Source organism: Phyllostomus hastatus, unplaced genomic scaffold (genome assembly GCF_019186645.2).
Source record: "Phyllostomus hastatus isolate PE091 unplaced genomic scaffold, TTU_PhHast_1.1 phas_contig_198, whole genome shotgun sequence".
Classification (NCBI taxonomy): Eukaryota; Metazoa; Chordata; class Mammalia; order Chiroptera; family Phyllostomidae; genus Phyllostomus; species Phyllostomus hastatus.
The window spans coordinates 6,907,092-6,929,670 of NW_025333715.1; the positions used below are offsets into that span (position 1 = coordinate 6,907,092).

Sequence of the window (22,579 nt, forward strand, 5' to 3'; positions counted from 1 at the left end):
ACAGCGCGAGGGCGGGCGGAGGGGAAGGCGCCAGCGGCGGGGGCGGGGGGCGCGAGCCCGGGGCGGCGAGAGCCATGGGACCCCGGAGCCCCGCGCTCTGAGCCCGGGCCCGGGGCCCGACGATGCTGACGCCCAGTCGGCGCCCAGGGTGCGGCGCCGGGCAGCGCTGAAAGTTGGGCGGCCGGCGGCGAGCGGCCCGGGACTGTGCGGTGACGCCGAGACGCGGAGACGCGGAGACCCACGGACAGACCCGCCGGCAGCCGGGGAGGGGGCGGGGCTGGACCCCCGGGTTCGCGGGACTGGGAAGCCCGGACTCCCCTCTCTGCTGGGAGCAACGCCCGCCGGACCGCGCCGGGGATGTAGCGCCCGCTCACCGCCGCCCGGACACTCCTCGGACCTCCGCCCCGCGGTAAGCCTGGCCCGTGCCCTCCGCTGGCGCTGTCCGTCCGTCTGTCCCACCGCGTCTGCGTGTCTGTGTGTCCTGGGCCGGCCGCTTTGGCCCCGCGCGCGCTAGTTCAGCGTCTTTACCTTAGTCCTGACGCGGGTTCCCGCGACTTCCCAGTAGCTGGCAGCTCTGTCCTCCCGTCTTCGGGAGCAGCGAGGTCTGGGTCGATGCCGGGAACGGAGGAGAGGTGGGCGGAACTGGCCTTGACCTCCTGCCCCAGCGCCGACCTCTCCCTGCCTCCACCCTCCCCCACTTGTCACGCTGGGTTTCAGAGGAGCTTCCAGGCAGGCTTGTGGCAAGGGGGTGGAAGGGCTCTCCTTTCCACAGCCCCAACTGCAGCCTATTTGCAAATGATCCTTCCATCGGACAGAAAACACCCCCCCCTCCCCGTCTCACGTCCTGAGCACCCACTTTGGGCCTGGTGACCCCAGGGCGAGGGGACAGGGATCCAGTTAAGGAGACATCTCATGTCCCAGAGTGGCGGAGGCTGGCTGTGGGGAGAGGCGCGGAGGGCTCTTTCCTCCCTAGAGGGATGAACCCGGGAGCAAGGAAACTTCCCCTCCAACGGGCCGAGCGTGTGCCCGCACCAGCACCGTCCGCTCTCCTGCCCCAGGGCCCCAGCTCCAGGGTGGGGAGCGGAGGCAGGGGGAGGGCAGTGGGCAGGAGTGTGGGGGGACGGATGACCAGAGGCAGGGTGGCCCGGCCAGGTCAGCAGGGAAGGGCCTCCAGAGGAGCGTGATGTGGAGCAGCAGGTTGAGGGGACAGAGGGCTCAAGGAGGGAGGCCACACGGGCAAGGCCCACGGAGGAGCCGTGCCCTGAGTGCCTGAGTGTTCATGTGTGCACATGTGTGTGTACGCATGTGTGTGCAATGTCTGTTTCACTTCCCCACAGCCAGCTCTGTGGTCTCTAGCGCGTCAGGACTGTGGGGATCCGAGGGCCGCCCTGTGGCCGGGGCTTGCGCTGGGATGAAGGGAGCAAAAGGCGGAAGGGGGCAGTGGGGTAAGGGCCGGGGGGGGCCCACGGCAGGAGCCGAGGCTGGTGGCCACTGAGCTGTCCCACATCCAAGCCAGAGCCTAGATTACTGAGCCTAGAACATTCGAGTCTGCTCTCCACTGGGAAGAAGGACTCTTTCTGGGGTTTCCACACTGGGCAGAGGGCCTTGTGATCTTCCACGCAGGCTCCTAGAAACCAGCTGAGCTGGACCAGAAACCAGTGCCCGGGGCAAGTCCCGTGCTCCCCGCCCCTCACCTTCCGCATCTGTGGACCGAGGGCGCACACAGACCTCCAAGGAGGACCCCTGGGCTCGAGTGAACAGAGGGCCGGTCGCAGGCTGGGGAAGGTGCCGGGAGGTGGGAGCATGGGCTCATTTCACCTTCGGGAAGGTGCCCAGCTGCCGGGTTGGGGGGGGGGGTACGACTCCAAGTAGAGAGTTGACCAGAGAGGAGGGTCCAGGAATTACAGGGGTGACCAGAGGCTCAGGAGCTGTCCTTCAGGATCCCTTGGTTTACCCTTGAAAAGGAAGCTCCTCTCCCAGGAAAAGCCTCTGGGGTGACTGGGAACAGACAGTGCTGGCCTTGACTTTCTGCTGGGTGACCTTGGGTAGCCGTCTTGACCTCCCTGAGCCTCAATGTCTTCAACTGGAAAATGGGGACAACGGGACAGACTTCAGTGGGTTGCCGAGTGCTTCACGGACTATGCTGTGTCTCTGAAAGCAGCTGGCTCGAGCCTGGAGCCTAGTAGGCTCTTGACAGACATTTGTGGACCCGGGAATGAGGTAGCAGTAGGAGATGCTGCGAAAAGATTTCTTAGCTTGGGATAAGAGGGACAGGGAGGAGGAACAGTGTAGGCTCGCAGGGCGGGCTGGTTCTTAATGTGGATCCGGGGGAGGCGGGGGCGAGAGCTGAAGGGGGTGTGAGGAGGAGGGGGCCCCGCCGCGGGGACCACTGAGTCACGAGGACATGTAAGCGACATGACAACCAGCAACATGGTAACCAGGAGACTGGCGATGGGAAATGGAGCTGGAACGGTGTGTTGCGGGCAGGGTGGGGGGTGCACTGGACTGACAGCACCGGGGCTGGGGGGCCGGGAAGCAGCCCGGCTGGCCTCTCAGAGCGAGGGGGGGGGGCCCTAAGGCCCGGTGGGCTGTGGAGGGGGAGGCCGGAGTGGAAGGCAGGCAGGTGCCCCTGGGGTCCGCCGGGCAGGGGGCTTCTCCGGCAGCCCCCAGGCTCCTCGCTCCTCTCCTCCACATCTCCGCTTTTCGTGCCTCTCCCCCTAGGATGCCAAATTTGGCTCACGCAATCTGTCGTCTCTCTTCTGAGATTGGCACCAAGACCAAAGCCGAGTGCATTACATCACCACAGCTCCCCCTGCGCAGGGAGAGGGGAGGGCGGGTGGTGGGGGGGGCTGGGGGGGCGCAGGGGACAAGCGGCCAGCCCTCAACTTTCTCCCCTGTCTTCCCGCTCCCTCTTCCTGCCTCGGTCCCAGAGGCCGGGGTGGGGGCTTCCGGGAGCAGCCTAGTGGGACCTAGGGCCGGGCAAGGGCTCCGATCCCGGGGAGCCCCCAGGGTTGAGCAGGGGGCCAGACGGGCCGCTGTGGCCCTGGCTAGATGGGGTCCAGGAGGCCGGGAGCCCGCACTCAGGACCCCAGTTTGTCACCGCCTCCAGCGTGACCTTGGGCAGCCAGCCGCCCCGCCCCACACCGAGCCTACATCTGTGTAGACAGCAGCTGGCCACTCGAGATCGTGGGGACTCTCCTGAGAGAAGACACCCTCGGGTTCGACTGCTCTCATGGGCACAGAGGAGGATGCCTGGGTTTGGAGTCGGTTGCTCTCTGTGACCTTGAGGAGGTGACTTTACCCCTCCTGCCCCATCTCCTTACCTGTGAGATGGGACCACAGAGTCTTCAAAGGGACGAGATGTGAAAGGCCGAGCAGGGGAAGAGAGAGGGTCCCTGGCCCTGGAGGTGCGGACCCCCGGGGGCCCCAAGGCTCCCTGCGTGCTGGGCTGGAGGCGGGGCCCGGCCGGGCCCAGACGGTGGGGGGAGGGGGCAGGAGGACAGCGTCTCAGTGCAGACGGAAGCCTTGGCGCTCAAACCACTGGCCTGGTGCCCTCCTTTCACAAATGCAGACATCAAGGCCCGGAGAGGGACGTGGACCCCCCCCCCCACACACACAAGGTCAAAGAGATGGTTTGGGGGGTGGACAGGCAGAGCTGGGGCCTGAACCCGGGGCTCCTGGCTCCCAGCCCTGCTTGGGAGCGGGCAGGCAGGTGCACAGCCTTGTGGGAGGTGGCGGCATGCTGGCCCTGACCCAGGAGGCCTGAGGGCCCGGCTCTCTGTGGCCCCCTTCCATCTCCCTTCCTGCTCTCTGGCCCCACCCCACCACCTCTGGACATTAAGCCCATCCCTCACTGGGTCTGTTCGAAAAGCTCCCTTTAAGGTTCACCAGGAAGCCAGTTGCAGGCAGTCCCCAGGGGGGGTTGGGGGGGCAGGCTGGAGGCGGGGTCGGGCTGGGGGCTCCTGGCCCCTCCAAAAGGTCCCCGGAGGGGAGGCGCATGCTCTGTGAGGCAGGGAGCTCCTCACCCACCTGCTGGAGCCATTCACACAGAACCAGACGAGTACCTGCCGGGGATCCTGAGCCCGTGACTGCTGCTTCCTGGGCCAGGTCGAATGACACCTCCCTCCGGAGTCCCCGGAGTCTCTGGCGCCCCCAGGAGGAGCGGGGAGGCAGCTCCCATCACCTACCCACTTCCCAGCGTGGACACTCATGCTGTCGCCAGGCATTGGACTAGGAGTGTTGGCAAACCCTTCCCATTTTAGTCTTTCCCGCCACCCCACGATGTCAGACCATGTCCCAGTGCTATGGGAGGGGGAGGGGCACAGCTCAGAGAGTCTGTGTGGGTTGCCCAAGGTCACACAGCCGGGAGGTGGAGGAGCTGAGATTTGAATCCCTGCCCGCCTGATTCTCACTCAGGGCTGTCCCTGGGGCTTCCTTGGGAGGAGCTGAGATTGTCCCGCCCCTGGGCGGGAGCCTGCCAGAGGTGGTCTGTTGCCCCCAGGGCTTGCACCCGCCCCAGGACCTGCTGGGGGCTCCATTCTGAAGACACAGTCAAGGGAGGACTTGTTTGACAAATGGGGAGACCGGGGTTCAGATACAAAGAGTGGCCTGCACACAAGGACCCAGAGAGGTAGATCGGAGCCCGGGCTCTGTCCCCTGCATCAGCGGTTCAGGAGGGGTTCCGGGCCAACAGGGGCGGGAGGCTCGGGGTCGGGGCTGCACACAGCTGGGTGGCTCCGCAGAGGGCTGAGAGGGCGAGAGCCCCCGGGCAAGGGCGGTGGGGAGGGGAGCCAGCCTTGGGGACAGGAAGGGGAACCAGCAAGCACAGCAGGTCCACCTCTGTCCTCCCTGGTCCTGCCCCAGAGCCTCCCGCACAGGCCGCTGTCACACCGCCTGGGAAGTCCGGGGGAAACTGTGGGTGGGACCTGCCCGACGCCAGGGTCCCGGAGCCAGCAGCGCTGGGCGTGGTTCCTGTGTGACCTCAGGTCAGCTCTTCACCGTCTCTGAGCTCGGTGCGCCCATCCGCGTGACCAAGAGTCTGGTTGTATGAGCCGTTTCTGCAAAGTAGCCGCCATCGGGCTGTCATCCCGAAGTGCTCTTCCTGTCCCCACGCGGCCCCTGGGCCCTGGGCAAGGGACGGGCAGGAATCCCGGGGGCTGGCGTAACCTTTCAGCCCCCTCAGCCACGCAGCCCTCCGAGGGGTGTGGGGGGATCTCCGGGCCCAGCCCTTCTCCTTTTCATCTTTATTTTCCTCCTGCTCCCTCTTCCCCTCGCTACGTGGGCTGATCGCTGCTCAAACTTTTAATTCAGATGGTAATTGAAATAATAATATGGGCTGAGGCCCCTCTGCTGTGACGACGCAGCTGGCGGAGCGCAGCTATGAATAGACCTTGAGTCACGCACGCGCGCTCCTGCAGGCGCGCACCCGGCTCGCGGGGTGGTGGGTGGGTGCAGCCCGGGGTGGGGGGGGGCAGGGCGGAGGGGTGCCCGCCAGGTGGCTCTGGGTCTCGCCCCCCGACTCCCAGAGGCCAGGCCAGTTCTGGCCCTGCGGCCCACTGTGTGCTCCCCGTGGCGAACCTGAGACTCAGGGCCTTGGCGGTTCTCTCCATTTTCAGGAGGGGAAACTGAGGCTCAGCCAGAGGAGTGGCTGGCTGGACGCAAGTAGAAAGGGGGCGGGACTAGATTTGAACGGGTGGGTTTTGCCCGATTCTCAGACCACCGTTCTTTCCAGGACGTCGGCCAGGCAGATGGGCGGATAGAATGCTGGGTTGTGGCCCCCACATGTCCCCTGGCACCCCTGGGCCTTGGCTCCTCCCGACACGCACTCACACGTGCGCACACACATGCACTCACACACTCACACGTGAGAGCTGCTCAGATAGATGGTGACGCTGCTTGGTGGCTGGGGGTGACAAAGAGGTCTCCACGGGGGTCCTGCTGCAGAGGGGGGACGAGCCCCCGTGTGCCACCCTTACGTTCATGACCTCACTTAGCCCTCCTGCCACCCCGTGCGACCGTCACTCGCACTTGGCAGGTGAAGACACTGAGGCCCCGTGAGCAGCGAGAGCTCACCCCAGGCCCCTCGGGGGGAAGGGGCCGCAAGTCCTTGGCCTGCCGGTGCTCGCGGTTCCCGCCACCCTGGGACCCTCCGTTCGGCCTCCTGGGGGAGGGAGCGTGCCTGTCTTATAGCCCGGGGCCCCCCTTTCTTTCCCTGCGGCAGTGCCCCCCTGCCTGTGGCTACCTGGCCGGCGGTTGACCAGCCCTGGTGCCAGCAGCAGGAACACCTGGCCTCTGTGGGCAGGGGGCGGAGAGGCGCCCGTGGGGGTATCGGCGGGTCAAGGAGAAGACGGTGGGCCTCGGTGGTCCAGACCCCTGCTGTGAAGGGAGGAAGCATTGTCATGGAGACCTATCCCTGGGCACTCTGCTCCAGGTCTGCTCAGGCGGGCCCAGTGGGCAGGGCACAGGGACGAATGGGCAGAGGCACTGCTGGGCCCTTGGACGCGGAGAAAACTCTGCCCAGCTTTACCTGGCAGCCCCGATCTGCTCCTGCGTCCGCTTCTTCTCCTGCACTCCAGTGCGAGAGGGAGCAGGTGAGCCCAGAGACCACGGCAATGTCCCCAAGGTCACACAGCGGTGGTGGCAGAGCAGGGACTGGCTGGAACCAGGACTCCCCCTCCCTGCTCCCCCTCCCACCCCCAGGGCTGTGGATGCCTGTCTCTCTCCCGGACACGCCCTGTGTCGGCCAGGTTTGGGGAGGGAAGGGAAGGGCCCCCCCTCATCAGCCCCACCCCCGGGGCAGAGCCCGGGTGGGAGAGAGGGAAGGGGCCCAGCCCCGAGTCGCAGCTGCTGCAGCTGCATTAGGAAGGCCGCCCCTTCAGGCCGGCCAGGGACAGCGCCCGGGCTCAGCCAGTTACTTACGCCACATGACCTTGACCGGCGGACTGTCCCCGTGGGAACTTTCTTAGGTCCTCTGTGAAACACGGACCACCTGTAGTGCTGGGAGACGTGCCTGGCTCCCCCCCGCCCCACTTCACTGTGGCCCCATGGGGACTGTGAGGCCGGGGAGGACGGGGTATGTGCTCTGTGACGGCCTGGTCCCGTTTTTTTACTGGGCTGGGGAGGGGGTGGCGGCAGAGTCAGCACCAGGTTGCACCGTCTAGGCGGCCTCCGGGCTCTCTGGGACTTCTCAGCTGTACCCCCCACCCCACCCCGCAGCTTGTCCCCCAACTGCCACCCCAGACTCCCTGCGGGAGCTCCTCCTCTGCCACTGCAGGCCTGAGAAGTCCCTGCAGAGTTAAGGTGCCACTCAGTCTGGGGACAGGTGGGGTGGGGGCCAGTGACTCAGGAACTGCATGAGGCCGGACAGGGGGGGCGGCAGGCGCAGAACTAGAGGGTTCCTGGCTGTGGGTGACATGGGGACAGAAGGGGCTGCCGCTTCTCTGACGCGTGGGCATCAGAGCCCTCCACACCCCCTAGATGGGGGGCTCACTAGCTCCCGGGGCAGCCCACCTGTCTCTAGAACGGGGGTCCCAACCTCCGGGCTGCAGACGGGTACCGGTCGGGGCCTGTCGGGAAGCGGGTCTCACAGCAGGAGGTGAGCCTGAGTGTCATGTGCTTGAGTCACCCCAAAACCATCCCCCTGGCCCCAGTCCATGGAAAAACTGTTTTCCACAAAACCAGTCCCTGGTGCCAAAAAGCTTGGGGACTGCTGTTCTAGAAAGTTCTGCTAATGGATACCTGCCTCCCCCTTTGGCCTTTGTTCTGCACCCTGGGGCCCGAGGGTCCCAGCCTCTTCTTGACAGGAGGGCAGCCACTTCCCCCTGTCCCCCCTTTCGCCCCCCAAGGCTTTCATCTCCTTCACCCCCAGCAGTCCCAGCCGAGGCCTGTGGATGGGAAGCGGAAGGTCTGGGTTCAAGTGCAGCTCCACCCCTGAGTGGCTGTGTGACCTTGGGCAGCTTTTTCTCCTTTCTGAGCCTCCTTGCTCTGAGTCATAAGGGTGGGCCTGTGCCCTTGCACCTGCCTGCTGGGGGTTGCTGGGGGGATCCCATGAGCCTGTGAGTGTAACGTGGCCGGCTGTTGACACCAGCTACCGTGTGGCCCCACCCCTCGGGGGCAGCACCTGGCGGACGTCTGGGCTCCCAGCCCCCGCACCCACCGGCCACCTCCTTCAGATACCCATTTCCTGGCCGTCTTGGGTGTCGGCACCTGACCTTTGTGTTGAGCTGCCCTTGCACCCTCTCAGTCCTCTGACCTGCTGGGGTGGGGGTGGGGCTGGCTGGGGCCCGCGCCAGGCCCTGCGGCTGCAGATCCTGAGGCCACCTGGCCTTGGAAAGAGCCTCTCTCTGGCTGGGCTTCAGTGCTGTCCCCTAGACATGGGGCAGGAACTGGGCCACGGGGAAGAGAGGGAACCGGACGGGGTACGGAGCGGGCCGTGGCCTCATGCTGGAGCTGACCCAGCTCCCAGAGATGACAGGCCAGGACACAGGGAGGGGAGGGTGCAGCCAGCCATGGAGGGAGTTCCAGTTACCCCCTGCACTCACGGCAGACCCTCGCTCCCCGTACTCTGGTGGGCTGCCTGAGGAAGGGGTGAGCTGCCTGTCATTGGAGGTATGCAAGCAACTGCTGAGTGGTATATGTTAGCAGGGGGCAGCAGGGGCTTTAACACTGGTTCAGGAGACAAGATTGGACCCAGAACCCAGAGTCCTTATTGTTTGGGCCACAGCACAGCAGTCCTGTGACCCTAAGGGTCTGACAGCCTGTCCCAGGCATCCCTGTGACCTCCAACAATGCCCCCCTTGGCTGTGCCCGCAAAGGCCCGTGACCCAAGCCCGCCAGCCACAGCGTCAGGTCGAGCCCTAGACCCCCACTGCAACCTGCCTGCGGCCCCTGAACACCCCACAGGGCTGCGCCTTCAGGGCTCGCAGGTCCTGACCCACCAGTGGTTGTGAAGTTGATTGAGTGAGTTCACGCCTTATTTTTTTAAACAAAATGCAAAGAAAATAGCAAGCACTTTGCAGGTAGTGGGGGTAGGCATTACTTTGTGATGCTTTTGTTTCAGCCTTTAAAACACACACTGTAGAATGAACGGCGGTGTGTGGCACATTTGTTTTTACTCTGGGTCTTGGTCAAAACGTTTGCAAGCTGTTACTCGGCGGAGAACTCCCGTGGGCGCTGCTGGCGGGGGCTTGGGTGTGCAGACCCCTGTCTTCCAGGGTGCTCGGCTCCTAAGAACATAAGTGCCCAGAGTTCTGGGAGGCACTGCTGTGTCCTCAGACCCCCCATTCCTTGCCCAGCGGCACATGTAGTTTTGGGCCCCGAGCCTGCCCTCCACCACCCTACCCCCGGCCCAGGCCCCGCTCTCTGCCCAGCCCTGCTTCACCTTTGGGCTCCCCACCTGCCCACACCTTCCTGGGGACCCCCTCCAAGGCCTGTGGCTGCGCAGACCCTTTGCCTCCTGTCCTCACGCACCTAACACGCGGAGCTCAGCAGAGTGGGGCCACGCCTCACTTCTCTTCCCCCAGCACACAGTAGGTGCTCAGTAAACGTCCCGTCGTTGCATGGTGGTTTGTGGAGCGCCCTCCGAGGCAAGGCGCTGGTCTGGGCCGGAGACACACCGAGCGGGAGGGCCGAGGCCGCTGCAGCTCAGCACGTGGTCGGGGTGAGAGCGAATGAATGAATGAATGAATGGAGCCTGGGAACCTCTGGCTTCAGTCCCCAGCTGGGCAGATGGTCCGAAGTGAGGCATACGCTCCAGCACTTTGCCTGCGCGCAGTAGGCCTTCATGGCCGCAGATGAGCTGGGTCAGGAGCAGGGCCTGAGTGTTCCCACCGCTGCCTCTGACCCTCCTAAGACCTGTTGCCTGCACGCTGCTGGGCCGCGCCCACGCCACCCCCCACCCCCGTCCTTGGAGCTTCTCCTCTGAGCCCTGGACCCTGGCTGTGCCGCCGAGACGCCCCGATGACCCCCCCGGAAGGACACCGGAGGGACAGCGCTCTGCGGGCGGGGGAGGCAGAGGCTCCAGGCCTCGGGCGTCCTGCCCCCGCTGCAGTGTCACCGGAGGTCTCCTTCCGGCCTCCACTCAGAGGCCACCTTTGTCGAGAGGCTCTCCCTGACTACGGTGACAAAAATAGCTCCTGCTTGGTCACGTTCCGCCACGCCGCTCGGCTTGGGTCCTTTATGGGAGTTGTGACGGGCTGGAGTCGTCTCGTTGCTTTGTCAGTCATCACATGTTTACTCGGCGTCTGGGGCCCGGGGTGAGGCACAGGGACAAGGTCCCTGCACTTCGGGAGATTGCAGATGGTGACCTGGGGCAGACGCCGGGAGGAGGTCAGGACCAGACCCGGCGCAGAGTGCCTGGGAGGCAGGGAGGCGGAGGGAGGTCTCTCTGGGAGGAGGCGGCCTCGGACTCCAGGCCTGAGTGGTGGGAGGGTGGGGGGAGCAGCAGCGTCCTGGCAGACTTCAGCCAGGAGGGACAGCCAGTGTAAAGAGCCCGAGACGCAAACAAGCTTGGGGTGTTGTTCGAGGAGCGAGAAGAAAGGCCCAAGTGGCCGCCAGTCGGGGTGAGGAGTGTTGGGGTTGAGGCACCCTGGAGAGCTCCCAGCTGAGGAGGAGCGCCGGGGGTCCCGAGCCGTGGAGACGGCCTGCAGGGGGAGGGGGTGGAGAGGTGCAGGGAGGGGCCGTGCAGTTGTCTGGTACCGACGCAGCTCCAAGCGGGGCGCACTGTGCAGGCTGCGCGGACTGGGTGCGGGGCCGGTGTCCAGGTCCCACTCCTCGGGGTTCTCCTGCTTGGGGGAGCCCCGGAGCCCCCAGCAGGGATGAAAGCAGCAGCAACCCCCTCCAGGGCGTTGTGAGGATGAAAGGGGTGGTCAGGACCTGGCCCCCCGCCAGCACTAAACGTGAGCGGCACCAGTGTCATAGCTGTGGGCTTTGGGGAGGCTTGAAGGAGGGCTCCCAGCAGCAGGCCCGCTGGACCCGCCGGCCGGCGGAGATGGAGGAGGCGGGGGAGGGGTGATCGGTCGGTGCTGAGTGTGTGGTGCCTCGTAGACACCCCGCAGACGTTGGGAGTGGGAGCCAAATTTGCTTGTCACTGCTTGGGAGGTGACAGGGCCCAGGTGGCATTTTCAGCCTGGGCACCGCCCGGGGTGTGCAACAGAGGCTGGAGGAGGAGAGTGAGGAGGGCAACCCAGGGGCGCCTTCGGGCCTGGGGAGCCACGGAGGAAGCCAGGGCCAGCCAGGCCCCCAGCAGAGCTGCTGCCGGGAGGCAGGACAGCGGCTCAGAGGGGCGCCGGAGGGGGCCATGGGGAGGGTGGGGGGCGACTTGCAGCCATCCCCTCCAAGAAGGGCTTCTGCCCATTACAGTGCACGAGCCCTTACCTTCCAGTGTCAGTGTCCCTCTTTGAAACACACCTACGAGGTGAGCGTTATTCCTCCCCATTGTACAGGCGTGGCTCAGAAAGGTTAGGACACTTTCCCGGGGCTGCACAGCACGTAGGTGAAGCGTTTCCAAGCTCTCTGGGATGGCTGTCCCTTTTGAGGACTTTACGAATGCTCTGCTCCTTCTCAGAAACATACACACATGTACACGCTGGTTTTAAAACTTTCTATGTGCCTTTTTTTCTTCTGTAGGTAATACATTCATATGGTTCTAAAATTAAAAAGACACCACGGGAATACAGTGAGAATTCTTCCTCCCACCCCATCCCCAGCCACCTGCTCCCCCCCCACCCCCCCGCAGGCAGCGGAGGCGCCGTCTCCTGGGTCTCTATCCGTAGACAGACAGACAAGCAAATATGTGTATCTATAAATTTCTTTCTCTCCTTTTTTGTACAAATGGTAGCTACTATACTTGGTATTCACCACTGCTGCCTTTTCTCAACTTGAAAACACATCTTGAGGACCCACATCGCTCGCTCCTCCAGGGCTCCCTCCTCCTTTTTGCCGGCTGCGCAGTGAGCCGTTCAGGGCTGGGCGGCCAGCTGCCTCCAGGCCGGGCCGGGCCGGGCCGGCCAGGTGCCTGGCTCCCTGCGGGCGGGGCTGTCTGCCAGCCGAGGTCCCGGGAGCGTGCACGGCGCCGGGGGCCATGCCGGGGCCCCCCAGAGCCATCGGGGCCACCCCAAGCCAGGGAGGGCGCAAGCCTGGCCCTCGGGTCTCATTGCTCTTCCCCAGTCCTTCCTGTGTTCGCGCCCCTTCTCAGGGGCAGCCTCTGGGCCTGGCAGAAAGTCCAGGGAATCCCGTGTGTGGGAATGAGGGGCAACAGCACCCGCACCCCAAAGCTCTGGGTGACCCTGGCCCCTGACCGGCAGCCCCAGCTCCCTGAGACTTTTTTGCTGAGAGGCCAAGTACAAGGGTGAGGGACTGGGATCTTCACGCCTGGTGCCCCCTGCCCCCCACTGGCTGGGGTGCTGGGTTGGGGTGCACAGTCAAAGCCTGGTGAGGTCACCTGCGCCGGGGGAGGGAGCCCTGGCCCAGAACAGCCACCCCGGCCCCAGCATCTCCCTTCTCCTGGCTCAGGAGGGGTCTCTGCCCCATCTGGCTGGGGAGCGGTGGGGGGGGGGCATCTGAGTGGAGAAGGGAGGTGGGGCCAGTGGCCTCCGGTGGTCTGGGCTGCTCAGGGCCCACTGGGCAACTCGGCTAAAACACCCTCTTCCCTGGCTTTGGGCGCTTACGCCTCCCCCCCAGCGCCCCCCCACATCGTTCCTCTGCCCCTTGGCCCCTGGGGGCTGGGGCAAGCCTGCCTCTCCTGCAGGACAGCTGGGGCTGGGCCCTCCCCTCTATCCGTCCAGCAGTCTGGCCCCCAGCCTGTCCGCTCTGGCAGCTGAAGGTGTCACTGGGCAGCTGAGACCCAAGCGGTCCAACTCCGCCCTGACCCGGGGTCCGACACTCCTGGACGTCTCCGTCAGGACATTCCAAGGCCACCGCACACTAGGAAGGGTCACTCCTCAAACCTGGTCCCCCTTCAGCCTCCCACCCTCACTGACCCCTGTCATCCCTCTCCCCACCTCCCCATCCAATCCCCCACCCCGCCTCCCGGTCCGGAGGTGTCCCAAATCCGCTTCCTTCTCCCTCACTGCACTGCCCCTGCCCCGGCAGCTCCCAGCGGCCCCCGTCGCCTGCCTGGGCAGCAGCCGGGGCCCCACACAGCGGCGGACACGCCTTACCCCAGTGTCCGCACGGCCTCGGGCGGGGCAGGGGCGCCCTGGGGCTGTGTTGGGTGTGATTCCTTCCTTACGGCTGGTGGCGGATACACAGGGGCTTAGGGGTTGCTCCTTATTCCCACGTGTCTTAGAGGTTCCCCACCACCCGGTTTAGATGCCCAGACCCGGTGACACCGGCTGGCCTGCTGCCCGCAGCCATGAGGACCAGACCCACAACCTTCCCCCTCCACCCCCCCCGGCCCCGGCCTCTGCAGCCTCACCCTCCTGCTCCCTCACTCCACTCCTGCCACCTGGCCTCGCCGCGGATTCCCAGCACACCGGACTCTTTCTGGAACGTTCTACACCCCACCGTTCACACAGACACACGGTTCTCATGACCAGCTTGACTCCCACTTGTCACTCTGGTCCCAGTTTAGAGGCCACTTTCTCCAAGAGCCCTTTGGGGACCCCGCCGGACTAGAGACCCTCATCCTCTCTCTCACATCACGGCAGACTTTCCCTTCAAGAGCTTGCAGTGGGGGCGGGGGGGGGGCGCCTCTGCTCCTTATGTGTGGAGGAGCATTGCTCCGCGGCCGCGGCCGGGTCTGACCTGTGGGCCAGGTGCGCGGGCAATAGTGACTGAAAGGAGCGACTTCGGAGCACGCATGCGCAGCAGACCACATCCCAGGCCGCCCAGCCAGGCGGTGGGGGCCGAATCTCCCCGCAGTGAGAGGCTGGGGTCCGGGAAGGGGAAGCCTTCAGGGAGCCCCCGTCACCTCCCAACCCTTGCAGGGAAGAGGGGCTCGGTGTTTGGGGTGGTCCCTCCGTGGGTGGGATGGGCTAGCCAGTAGGAGGGGCTCCCAGCGGGGGGCGGGGAGTTCTGCGGGTTGGGGGCGTGGTCCGGGGAGTTCTCCCGCGGGCAGGGGCCAGGCGTGGGCAATGCAGCAAAGGCCACACTTAGAGGTTAGAGCAGTGGCCCTCGGTCCTCCGGCCAGCTGGCAGCTCCTGCCACTTGGCCAGGACCGGAAGGCCTGTGTGGACTTTCTGGGGAACCTGCTCTCCAAGCCCATCCACCTGCAGGCGGAGTGGCCGGGAGCAGAGAGAGCCCGGGGAATGAGCTGGGTCGCCCCACTGCTCAGAGCCGCTCTGGGGCCTGAGTCACCTGTGTGTCTGGCTCTGGCTGGACCTGAGACCAGGGACCCTGGTCCTGGCTCCAGCTCCTCCCTGGGACCCAGTTGGTGCTTCCCCAGCAGGACTGGCATGAGAGCACCTGGCACAGAGCGATAAATGTTTGCTAAGTGGGAGACACGGGCGACGTGGCCGCATCTCACCAACGTGCTCTGGTGTCGACTGCCTGGGTCCGAACCCTGAGTCTGCTGCTCACGGGCTGTGTGAATGGGGCCAGCTGCCGGACCTCTCTGTGCCTGGGGCGTCTTACGTGGTCCGTGGGGTGAGAGCGGTGACCTCCTCCGAGGTCACAGGGAGGGTGAGGAATGGGTCCTGAGGAAGCACTCAGAACGGGAGGCGTGTGCTAAACACCGAGTGGGTTTTTCGAGGTCACGTCGTTGCCCCGGGGGAGAGCGAGGTGGGTGGTGGGGTGTCAGGTCCCAGACGGAGGTCTGGGGGAGGGACGGTGTCACCCGAGCACCCGCCGAGTGTTCTGTGCTTGAATGACAAGTGACAACCTGTGTCTGGCCCTCACGACCACCCCGCAAGGTGGGCTTTGCTATATGCTCTCTCAGATGAAGGCGCTTAACCCAGGCTGGTGTGGCTCGGTGGATTGGGTGCAGGCTGCGAACCAAAGGGTCGCCGGTTCAATTCCCAGTCAGGGCACATGCCTGGGTTGTGGGCCAGGCCCCCAGGGAGGGGTGTACAAGAGGCAGCCATACAGTGATGTTTCTCGTCCTCTCTTTCTCCTTCCCTTCCCCTCTCTCTAAAAAAAAAAAAAGACCCCGAGCTTCAGAGGTGCCAAGGACCCTGCTGGGGCCCACTCCCAGCCCAGCTCTGTGAGGCTCTGCGCCACTGCTCTTCCCGGTGCTGGCGTCGGAACCAGCTGGGCAGGGCCACGAGATGCGCGCAGGGTGGGCTCTGAGCGCTGCCTTTGAAAGCCAGGGGGGCTGGCCAGCCTCCGGAGTGACCGCTTATCCGTCCCTGGCCATGTTCTGGGTGTGTGGTGTCCACGGGCTCCTTTATCCCTCATCACAACCACACGCAGGAAGGACTCTCATCATCCTCGCTGAGGGATGAGGAGTGCAGGGACCAGAGAGGCTGAGTACCTTGCCCAAGGTCACACAGACAGAAAAGTAGACAGACTGCCAGTGCAGTCAAAGCCACCGCATGGGGGGAAGAAGACATGAGCTCCCCACATCACTGAGAGAAGAGAGTCTGACCTCCCAGGGTCAGTGGACAGCAGGGGACACCTCCTGCCCACAGTCAGCCACGATCTCCCCCACAGAGAGGGAGATCCATCCTCAGCTCCTTGCCCGCTGAGGAGCACAGCTCGGCTATCCGGCCTTCGAGCCCTTGCCTTCCCCTGCACGGCCCCGCGGGCCGCAGCCAGAAGGTCGCCCACCCCAGCCAGGCAGTCAGGCCTGGGAGGCCTCCATCAGAGCCGGAGTGGGGGCAGCTCTGTGCTCCCCGGGGGCTGGGAGGTGGGGCAACGGTTTGAATTCCTGCCGCTTCCCCAGGGAAACTGTCCCGCCCTCTAGAATCCTCTAGAATTCTTTCTGGGTGCACCGAGTGAGTCCCGTGGCCCCACCCCGCCCTCTAAGTCTGCTCCCTGTGGCAGGAGAGTCTGTCTCCCCATCCAGACCCAAGCAGGGCTCAGGGACACCACTCTCTGGGTCACCACCTTACCCCAGACTCTGCTGGGCACCTCGTTTCAGGACCTCTGCCCTACTGTCCTGCCTGGGAGCTGTCATGCACCACCCCCCAACCCCCCACATCCTGCAGACAGAGATCGGAGCACCTGGCTCGGGCACTCAGTGGGGGAGCCAGGGCTGGAGCCAGATTCTCTGACGTCGCTCTCATCCTCAGCATCTTCACCATCCTCTTCCCCACAGTCTGTGCATTTTACCCGCGATGCCAGTTGCAGCCCCAGCCCACACGCCTGTCTCGGAGTGGCTGCCCCGTGCGCCCCCACGGTGACCCTGCGAGGGGTGCCGTTGTGATCCTCTCCATCGCGAGGATGGAGAAACTGAGGTCCAAAGAGGACATACGAGGAGGCGACAGAGCTGAGAGTGAGAGCCAGGTCTTGCCACCCCACACACGAAGGTTCAACCAGCACGTTATTTTCATAAAGTCAGAAAGAAGTCAAGTGTCACAGACAGACGGTGGGGGCCACGGGCTCCAAGGAGGCAGGGCCGGAGGCTGGCAGTGGAGGATGGGCCCGTGGGCTGGGGAGAGAGAGGACAGGACAGGAATCTGGGGGGGGGGGGCGGGGCAGGTCACATGGGAGGTGAAGGGAGCCAGAGGCTGGCGACCGGGGTGGGCCCGGAACCAGAGCCAGCCAGGCCTGACTCGGATCCCAGCTGTGCCTCTTCCACTGTGTGACCTTGCCCCCATGCGCATCCCTCCCCCCCCAGCTGAAGAATCAGCTGGGCAGAGAAATCATAACCCTGGCCCAGCCATGGGGGTGCTTACTAAGTCCCTGTGAAACACACGAAGGTTGCTGCTGCGTCAGGGAGGCAGACCTGGCGGTTCCGGGGGTTGTGCCCTGAGAGGAAGTCACTGCGCCTCCCTGCTGCGCCCCGGAGAGCAGGGAGATGCATAAAGGCCCTGCGGGCTGGGGTGGTGCCCCCTAGTGTGGGCTGCTGCCCCTTCCCTCCCGCCCTCTAGGGGGCTGTGCTGGCCCTGGTCTCAGACTGGCCTCCCGTGGCTGCCGCCTGGTGCTGGAGGCCGCCTGAGGTGCTGTCTCTGGTCTTCCGTTTCTGCCTCCCATTCACATCTCCCATGTGTGGAGAGGGTGCAGCTCGGGAGACTTGGCCCGGCTGCTGGGGCTCCTGGGGCTGCTGCCACTGTATCAGCTTGGCTTTGCAACGGGAGTTGTAGGCCGGGAGGAGGCCTGCAGTGCCACCAGATCAGAGGGAAAATGCAAGAGGTGGCAGGAGGGGGGTCTTCTTCCTGCCTCCTCCGGACCCTCCGGAGTGGGGGCGAGGAGACCGGTTCGGGGCTGGTCCAGCCCGCCTCACTCTGGGGCCCTCAGCAGGTCTGTCCCCACTCGGACTTCCTCAGCCTCAGGTGTACACCGAGGGTCTTGAAATCGGCCATCTTCCATTCCTTCTTGCTCAAGCTCCTTCTGTGGCGTTAATGGGGCCATTCCAGACAGCGGGGCAGAGCAGAGGCAGAGATGTTTCGTGAAGGAAGATCTCCTGAAAACTTTCTAGCCTAGCAGGTGCACCTGGCACCTGGCTGGTGAGACCCTGGGGGAGGTGCCAGAGAGAGCCCGGGGTGCCTGGTACAGTCATGGCCCCTCCAGGGCCAGCATCAGGAGCCCACACCACCTGCCAGGTCTTCAGACTGACCGGTGTCACTGATCCCGTGTTCTGGATGAGGAAACTGAGGTCCAGGGCAGTCACGTAACTTGCTCAAGTTACAGGGTGGATCTTGGACTTCCACCCAGGACTGGGGGACCCAGGGATCTCCTTTGCGGGGAGAAGGGAGAAGAACCCAGAGTAGAGGTGGGGCGGCGACCACAGGGAAGGGGGGGTGGGCAGGCTCACTCTCCCGGGGCTGAGAGAGGGCGTTTCTCCCTGGAAGAGGCAGACTCCGAAGCTGTTGATCTCTAAATTACAGCGTTGGCGCGCACCGGTTGCTGCGGCAACCGCGTTGTCCTGAACCGGGGAAGTGTATAAACATTGCCACAGATGCACAATTAGATCAGGAAGAAGAATAGAACAGAAAATAGAAACTTTCAGCCTTATATAATTCTGGGCCAAAATGTTACCAGGAACCCAGGCTCGGGCCAGCCCTGCCAGCCGCTGGTGCCTCGTCTCTCTCCTGGGTCCCCGGCGGAAGGGAGGGTCTGGCCTCCACGGGCCCAGCTGGTGCACCTGCCACTCGCCACTCACTGGGGTGAGGGGCCGCCTCTGCTGGGACAGCTGGGGAGGCTGACAGCTCGGTCCTGCCTCTCACCGGCTTCCTTCTGCTGCCAGGAAGCGGGGAGGTGGGCAGGAGAGCAACCGGCTCTAACTGAGTGTCTGCTGTCTCCTTGGGTCCTGTGAGGTAGGGTTTGATCTCCATTCTACAAATGAGGAGAGTGAGGCTCAAAGAGACGGGAAGCATCGCCCAAAGGCGACACAGCTGGGCAGTGAATGTGTAACCGCGCCCCCCCCCCAGGTCTCCACACCATGAATTCATCGATGTGGACAGGACCCACTTATCCGCTGTGTGGCCTTGGGTAGGTCACCACCCCTCTCTGAGCCTCTCTTCCCTTACCTATGCCATGGGAAAAGCAATACCTACACGGGAGCCACAGCTCAGGTTCCCCCTTCCCCTCTTTTGACCCTCCTGGGTGTCTTCACCACCAACACTCCCAAAAAGTCTGGGGACAGGACGGGGACCCAGGAGAGGCTGCAGGTCCCAGCACTGTCCAGTAGGACTCTCTGCGGTGATGGGAAAGTCCCGTAGCAGCTCCGTCCAGTAGGGTAGCCATTCGCCACGAGCACTGGAACTTGAAGTGTGGCTAGTGCAACTGTGAAACCAAATTAAATTTTTATTTCATTTCAAGTTAGTATAAAGACACACAGGTGGCCAGCGGCTGTCATATATGACAGCACAGGAGAACATCCAGCCCCCAAAAGACCTAAGAAGGCAGAGGCGGGGCCCAGGGAGGAGGGCAGGACCAGAGCACCCACTGGGCTTGGTGGGAGGGCGGAGTCAGGATGGGCATCAGGAAGCTCCGGCCGGGAACAGCGGCGGAGGGGGGTTGTGGGGAGCAGCGTGCGCGCCTAGGACTAGGACCTGGGTCCTGGTGGTGGCTCAGCTTCTGGCCGGGCAGGGCCCAGTCCCGGAGCTGGGCCAGCCCTGGGGGCACTGGCTCAGGTCCTGACCTCCCTGTCGTCAGAGCCACTGCTACTGTCACTGTCTGCTGGCCGGGGCGGAGGACTTCTCCGGTGCTGGTCCAGGCTCTTCCCTTTCTGAGCATTTCCGGCCGGTGCCTCGCCCCGGGAGCCTGGGTTCCCCGGGGCCCTCGGCGAGGCCACCCCCCCGCGGCAGGCGTTTGCTTCCAGGCGCCTCACGTGTCTGGCTTCTCCTCCTCACCAGGCCCTGCGTCTCCCAGGTGACCACGCCGGCTTCAGGACATGCTCGGGCACAGCCGCAACGGGCAGGCCCACGTGCCCCGGCGGAAACGCCGCAACCGCTTCGTCAAGAAGAACGGCCAATGCAACGTCTACTTCGCCAACCTCAGCAACAAGTCGCAGCGCTACATGGCAGACATCTTCACGACCTGCGTGGACACGCGCTGGCGCTACATGCTCATGATCTTCTCCGCGGCCTTCCTCGTCTCCTGGCTCTTTTTCGGCCTCCTCTTCTGGTGCATCGCCTTCTTCCACGGTGACCTGGAGGCCAGCCCAGTGGTGGCCGCGGCGGGGGCCCCGGCAGGCAGCAGCGGGGCGGCGCCCGCGACCCCCAAGCCGTGCATCATGCACGTGAACGGCTTCCTGGGCGCCTTCCTGTTCTCGGTGGAGACGCAGACGACCATCGGCTACGGGTTCCGGTGCGTGACGGAGGAGTGCCCCCTGGCGGTCATCGCCGTGGTGGTCCAGTCCATCGTGGGCTGCGTCATCGACTCCTTCATGATCGGCACCATCATGGCCAAGATGGCGAGGCCCAAGAAGCGGGCGCAGACGCTGCTGTTCAGCCACCACGCGGTCATCTCGGTGCGCGACGGCAAGCTCTGCCTGATGTGGCGCGTGGGCAACCTGCGCAAGAGCCACATCGTGGAGGCCCACGTGCGGGCCCAGCTCATCAAGCCCTACATGACCCAGGAGGGCGAGTACCTGCCCCTGGACCAGCGGGACCTCAACGTGGGCTATGACATCGGCCTGGACCGCATCTTCCTGGTGTCGCCCATCATCATCGTCCACGAGATCGACGAGGACAGCCCGCTGTACAGCATGGGCAAGGAGGAGCTGGAGTCCGAGGACTTCGAGATCGTGGTCATCCTGGAGGGCATGGTGGAGGCCACGGCCATGACCACCCAGGCCCGCAGCTCCTACCTGGCCAGCGAGATCCTGTGGGGCCACCGCTTCGAGCCCGTGGTCTTTGAGGAGAAGAGCCACTACAAGGTGGACTACTCGCGCTTCCACAAGACCTACGAGGTGGCCGGCACGCCCTGCTGCTCTGCCCGGGAACTGCAGGAGAGCAAGATCACCGTGCTGCCCGCGCCCCCGCCCCCGCCCAGTGCCTTCTGCTACGAGAACGAGCTGGCCCTCATGAGCCAGGAGGAGGAGGAGATGGAGGAGGAGGCGGCGGCCGCGGCAGCCGTGGCCGCGGGCCTGGGTCTGGAAGCAGGCCCCAAGGAGGAGGCGGGCATCATCCGGATGCTAGAGTTCGGTAGCCACCTGGATCTGGAGCGCATGCAGTCCACCCTCCCGCTGGACAGCGTCTCCTACCGCAGGGAGTCGGCCATCTGACCTCTGGCCCCGCCCCCCGCCTCCCGCGAGAGCCTCTGCTGCCAGCGTGGGATGCCAGGACCCCTCTCCACATTCAGGGACAGAGCCGACCCTGGCTCCATGAACCTCCTCGAGGGAGGTGGGGGCTTTAAAGCTGGGGGCCCCCTCCCTACTGGCTGCAGAACCCAGGCCTGGGAAGGTCCCAGGAAACCCTCAGCCCTGCCAGTCCAGCTCCCCGGTGCCTATGTGCTGGTGGCTCGGGGACCCAGACCCCCCCACCTCTGCTCCCCATCGACCCTTTGAGGACACGCCCCCTTTGTTCTCAGAACCTTGGGGAAGGCGGCTGGACTTCTGGGGGGGTGGGCATCATGGGGTTCTGGGGTGGGCAGGGGTTAGTGTGGGGGGAGGAGGGTGGGGTGCGTTTCTTTTGCATGACTGTGGCCTGTTGCTCATGACTTTCTGTTGTAAATATCTGTACATGGAGAGAGACGGAGGCACCGCACCCACTCCTGCCGTTTGTGCTGCAGGACCGGGGGGTGCAGCCCTCCCTGTGCGCCCCTCCCCCACCCGCCCAGCCCAGCCCCTGCCCCCGCCCGGCTGGCTGGTCCCTTGCAGCCCTCAGAGCCAGCCATCTGCCCCCTGGATGGTATTGGGTTTGGGTGCAGTCGTGGGACCCCAAAGGGCAGGACAAAGGCCATCCCTTCCTGTGGTCCCTCCGGGCCCCTGGGCCCAGCCCAGACTGACAATGGAGTTTGTAACGATATATTTTTAATAAAGTATATGGTCCATTGGGATAGGCTGGCTGAAGATGGAGGGCTGGGAAGAAGAAAGAGACCAACATGCTGTGAGTGTGTCTGCATGTGGTATGTGCATTGTACGTGTGTGTGCTTGTGTACATATGGTGTGTGTGCACATGTAGTGTGTGCATGTACTGTGGATATGTGTGTGTGCTGTGTGTGTGCTGTGGGTACATGTGTGGTGTGCATGTGTGTGCTGTGGGTGCATGTGTGGTGTGTGTGTGTGTGTGTGCACCCCTTTCTGAGACACTGGCCCCTGCAGGCAACCGTGACGCCTCCCAGTCTCCTTCCCGGGAGCCAGTGGGAAGGATTCTGCGTGGGCCTCAGAGGTCTAAGTGGGTGTGAGTCACAGCTTTGCTGCTTTCTCGAGTCGTGGCTGTCAGCAAGCCGCCCGTCAGCTTGGCCTCAGTCTCACCATCTGTAGGATGGGATGAGCCCTCCCTCCCTCCCCCCAGAGATGACGGACAGGAGAACCCCATGTGGACGTCAGCCAACCCTTTATAACTCAGGGGGAGCGGGGAGGGTTTACTCCACCACGCACACACACACGCGTGCACACACACATGGGGCTGGCTGCAGGGCACGGTGGCGGGAAGGGCTCTGGGAGCCACGGGGAAACCCGGTCACAGTCAGACCCGGCTTCCGCCTTGCTGCAGATGAGGGACCATGGATCAGTCCCTTCCCTTGTCCAGGCTTCAGCGGCCCGTGCTGGTTAACAAACCACCCCACACTTAGACAGCAAGGCTTTCTTCTTCCTCAAGCTGCTGTGGGTGGGCTGCCAGCTCCTCGTCTGGTTTCTCCGGGCTCACCCAGCGGCTGTGCCCGGCTGGAGGGCCAGCTCGGCCGGAAGGTCCCGTGTGCGGGGCCGTTGGTCTGGCTGTCGGCCGGGGGCCCCCGGCTCTCCTCCAGGGCCTCTTCTCCCACAAATTCCCTCACGCTGTTTCAGGGCAGCAACCTCCGAGGATGAAGGCAGAAGCTGCAAGGTCTCTTGAGCTTCGCCTTGAACTTGTACACCGTCACCTCCTTGGTCATT

At 64.3% G+C, this 22,579-nt stretch overlaps 1 protein-coding gene across 3 annotated transcripts; it reads left to right on the forward strand.

Annotated features, from left to right (window-relative positions):
* Window positions 1–215: 215 nt before the first annotated feature.
* Window positions 216–21,097, forward strand: KCNJ4 (potassium inwardly rectifying channel subfamily J member 4). Of its 3 annotated transcripts, none has more exons than XM_045834996.1 (2): window positions 216–409; window positions 19,398–21,097. In XM_045834996.1, the coding sequence occupies exon 2, from the start codon at window positions 19,436–19,438 to the stop codon at window positions 20,768–20,770; it is 1,335 nt and encodes a 444-aa protein (XP_045690952.1). In that variant the 5' UTR covers window positions 216–409; window positions 19,398–19,435; the 3' UTR covers window positions 20,771–21,097. The 3 variants fall into 3 exon arrangements, with proteins under 3 accessions (XP_045690952.1, XP_045690953.1, XP_045690954.1); XM_045834997.1 differs by lacking the exon at window positions 216–409 and adding an exon at window positions 10,285–10,326; XM_045834998.1 differs by lacking the exon at window positions 216–409 and adding an exon at window positions 18,428–18,531.
* Window positions 21,098–22,579: the final 1,482 nt, after the last annotated feature.